Below are 3,051 nucleotides of genomic sequence, written 5' to 3' on the forward strand. Positions count from 1 at the left end.
AGGTTGTCCTGCCTTCATTTCCCGTAATTTCTTGGTGAATGTATTGCGAAGAGTATTTCAACGCCCTTCTGCTTGCTCAGCTAAAGTTATTAAAATTTAAATATTACTTGCTATAATAATATCTTGCAAATTCAAAGTAGCAATACTTAACCTGTACAACCAAGCATCTCCCCAATACTTGTCCATTTTTCACATTTCAGTTCTTTATTTTTGTAATCTTTTAATGTTTTCACATATAATACTGGATTTTCTCTTACAATAGAAATTAAAAGTTCGTCATTGATATTTTCCTGTATTTCAACATCGACGTTTAAATCGTTTGAATGATCCATTGTGCAACTCGTCAGTCATCGTCAACATAATATTTTTATCGGTTATCGTATCCCACTTGGCTTTAAACAGTAAGATTTTAGCAGTAAGAAATGAAATTTCGCCAATTCGCTTAAGGATTAAAGTTATGGCTTAAGTACTGACGGGAAAGCCTTACGGACGGAAATGACGTCACAAATTATGGCTTAAAGCTTAAATCTTAGGGCTTAAGATCTCATTGTAGACGCCGCTTTACACATGCTATGGGGCTGTTGATAGGGTGATAGTGGATGTGCGTGCGGCGCGGGTTTATGCGAGATGTTAAGGGGGCGCGCGATATATTAGGAGGCACGTAATGCTAGGAATTGTGTGGAGAAAGATGGTTTTATTTACCAGGGGGTTCCTCGTGGTTCCCAGCAGCAGAGACGGCGTCCTTGATCCGCGGGGTTGGCGTTGCGGTCCTTCTGTGTTGGTGTGGAATTCGGCTTCAGCAATTGCGTGATGAATGGAGTTCATAGGGTTACGGCGCGCGAGAGATGGAGAAGCAGTTAATTTTGAAATAATCTTGATTCACTCCGATCAATATAATGAAATACCAATATTTATTCAATTTAAGGTATTCAATTCAATTTAATATAGGTCTGTTCGCGTTGCATGAAATCCCCAAATATTTTTGCACTTAAAATGAGATAGATATATATTTGGCCTTGAAAAGAGAGAAAGCGAAGATGCCGAGTGCTAAAAGTGTAAGCAACGCGAACAGACCTATATAATTACACTACTTTTACACTCGATCGACCATGATCGGCGCAAACTAACGGATTACTACTTGTAAATATTACCAATCTGTAGGAAATAAAACTATGGTGACTCAAGGATTTTTGTTGCTACCAACATTACTCCCTCTTTTTTTATGAAAATTGTCATGTAACCCAATTCGATATAAAAATCAAATGAGTAATATTTTTGATATGTCTATCTATAATTATTTCCAATGCTCGGAAAGTTTTCTAACCTTTTTTTAAGTAATAAAAACAATAATGAGTAATACGTATTTAAAAAAATTGTATTGCAAATATATTTAAATATCAAAAATTTTTTTGAATAACATTAAATAATTACTTTTATAGATAAAAAATGCCAAGTTGTTGCATATCTGAGTGCTCTAACCGCGTCAAAAATGGTTTGAAAATTTTCATGGCGATTCCCAAGTGACCCGTGAGAAAAAAATCATGGATTATGAATATACGCAAAGCTAATGGCAAAGTTGACTGAGAACCAACAATTCATTCATTTATATGTGAAGTAAATCAAATTTGTTTCCTTTGTATTATATTGTATTATAAAAATAAAATTATTGACGATGTTAACATTTTTATAAATATAAAGAAAACACAGGGGCTAATAAGAGTACAACACAGTTATCGCAAAAGATAAAAACTTGTCCTTTAATGCAGGAAAAAATTATTCTTCCTAAATTAAAGAAGGATAAGTTATCTTTTGCACTGATAACTGTGTTGTACTCTCATTTGCCCTTATGTTTTCCTTATATTTAGAATGTGAAAGTCCATACCAAATATAAAATTCATTTTTACAGACACATTTTGCAAATGAAATGTGGGAAAAAGTTAGACTCGATGGGAAACGCAAATTAAAGTGCAATGCTGTACCCTCGATTTTCCCTCGATCGGAAAGAAGTAGCATAACTACGAAAGTAAGTTCTCTTTTTCTGCGTAACTTTATTCAAAAAAGTGAACAATGCATGCATTTACAGTTCAGTATTTGATGACAATATTTTTTATAATCTATTGTGCATATCAATATTTCCCTGAAATCAAATTTTATTGCAACAATATTTGATAAATACTTAAAAATGTATTCTTGCTACACTAACAACATAAAATAATGCTCATTCAAAACTACAATTAATACGAAATTTTTTATTTGGAATTTCACTTGATCTGTATTCTTATTGTATAAGGAAAATATTGTATAAGGAAAAGGGGAAGGTCAATAAGGACATTTTTGTGCTCCCTGCGGATTTCTATTTTTTTTGTATTGTATGATTATTAAGAATGTTATAAATAATCATTATATGAGAAAAAACTCAATCCATAAAGCTCTAATTTGAGTTTTTTCTCATATAATAATTATTTTTGACATTCTTAACGATCATACAATATGAAAGAATTGTTTAATGGAAATCCATAGGAGACATAAAAACGACCTCATTGACCCTCGTCCTTTCCATGTGGTGAAAATCTTAAAATTTCATTGTCGAAATGAAAACCAACATTTGTTCTTTCAACAAACTTTTCATGAAAATAATGAATCTTTTTTAGAATGATAATAACGAATCTTTAGAAAGGCAATCTGAGGCAAGGCTGGAAACATTTCATAATCATGGAAATGTTAATGAGGAACAACATAATTGTTTCAAATCAAATGTTCCTGACATTTCTCCATCGACATCAAATTTTGCACAATCATTCACGTTAAATTTCTCTCTGGAACTATCAAATTCTAATTGTAATTCTACTTACTATAATATATCATTTACATATATATATATATATTTATAAATGTATGCCCGGGTATATATATACAGGGTATCTCAAAAAACGGATCGAAACACAATGGGGACGTAGATTGGATCAAGGGGAACAAAACAGTTTTGTATCATTTTGCAGTTGACGCAATATTTAACGAGATATTAACGTTTAAAGATAGGCGAATACAAGC

At 32.2% G+C, this 3,051-nt stretch overlaps 1 protein-coding gene across 1 annotated transcript in view; it reads left to right on the forward strand.

Moving 5' to 3' along the window:
- The first annotated feature begins 1,037 nt into the window (after positions 1-1,037).
- The window catches only part of LOC108720472 (uncharacterized), a 4,403-nt gene continuing 2,389 nt past the window's right edge, over positions 1,038-3,051 (forward strand). The window contains exons 1-3 of the mRNA XM_018444511.1: positions 1,038-1,055; positions 1,907-2,023; positions 2,652-2,838. Of these exons, the coding sequence (XP_018300013.1) occupies positions 1,038-1,055; positions 1,907-2,023; positions 2,652-2,838 (322 nt within the window). The remainder of the gene's footprint in view (positions 1,056-1,906; positions 2,024-2,651; positions 2,839-3,051) is intronic.

This window comes from Mycetomoellerius zeteki, unplaced genomic scaffold (assembly GCF_001594055.1).
Source record: "Mycetomoellerius zeteki isolate Tzet28-1 unplaced genomic scaffold, Tzet1.0 scaffold1505, whole genome shotgun sequence".
Classification (NCBI taxonomy): domain Eukaryota; kingdom Metazoa; phylum Arthropoda; class Insecta; order Hymenoptera; family Formicidae; genus Mycetomoellerius; species Mycetomoellerius zeteki.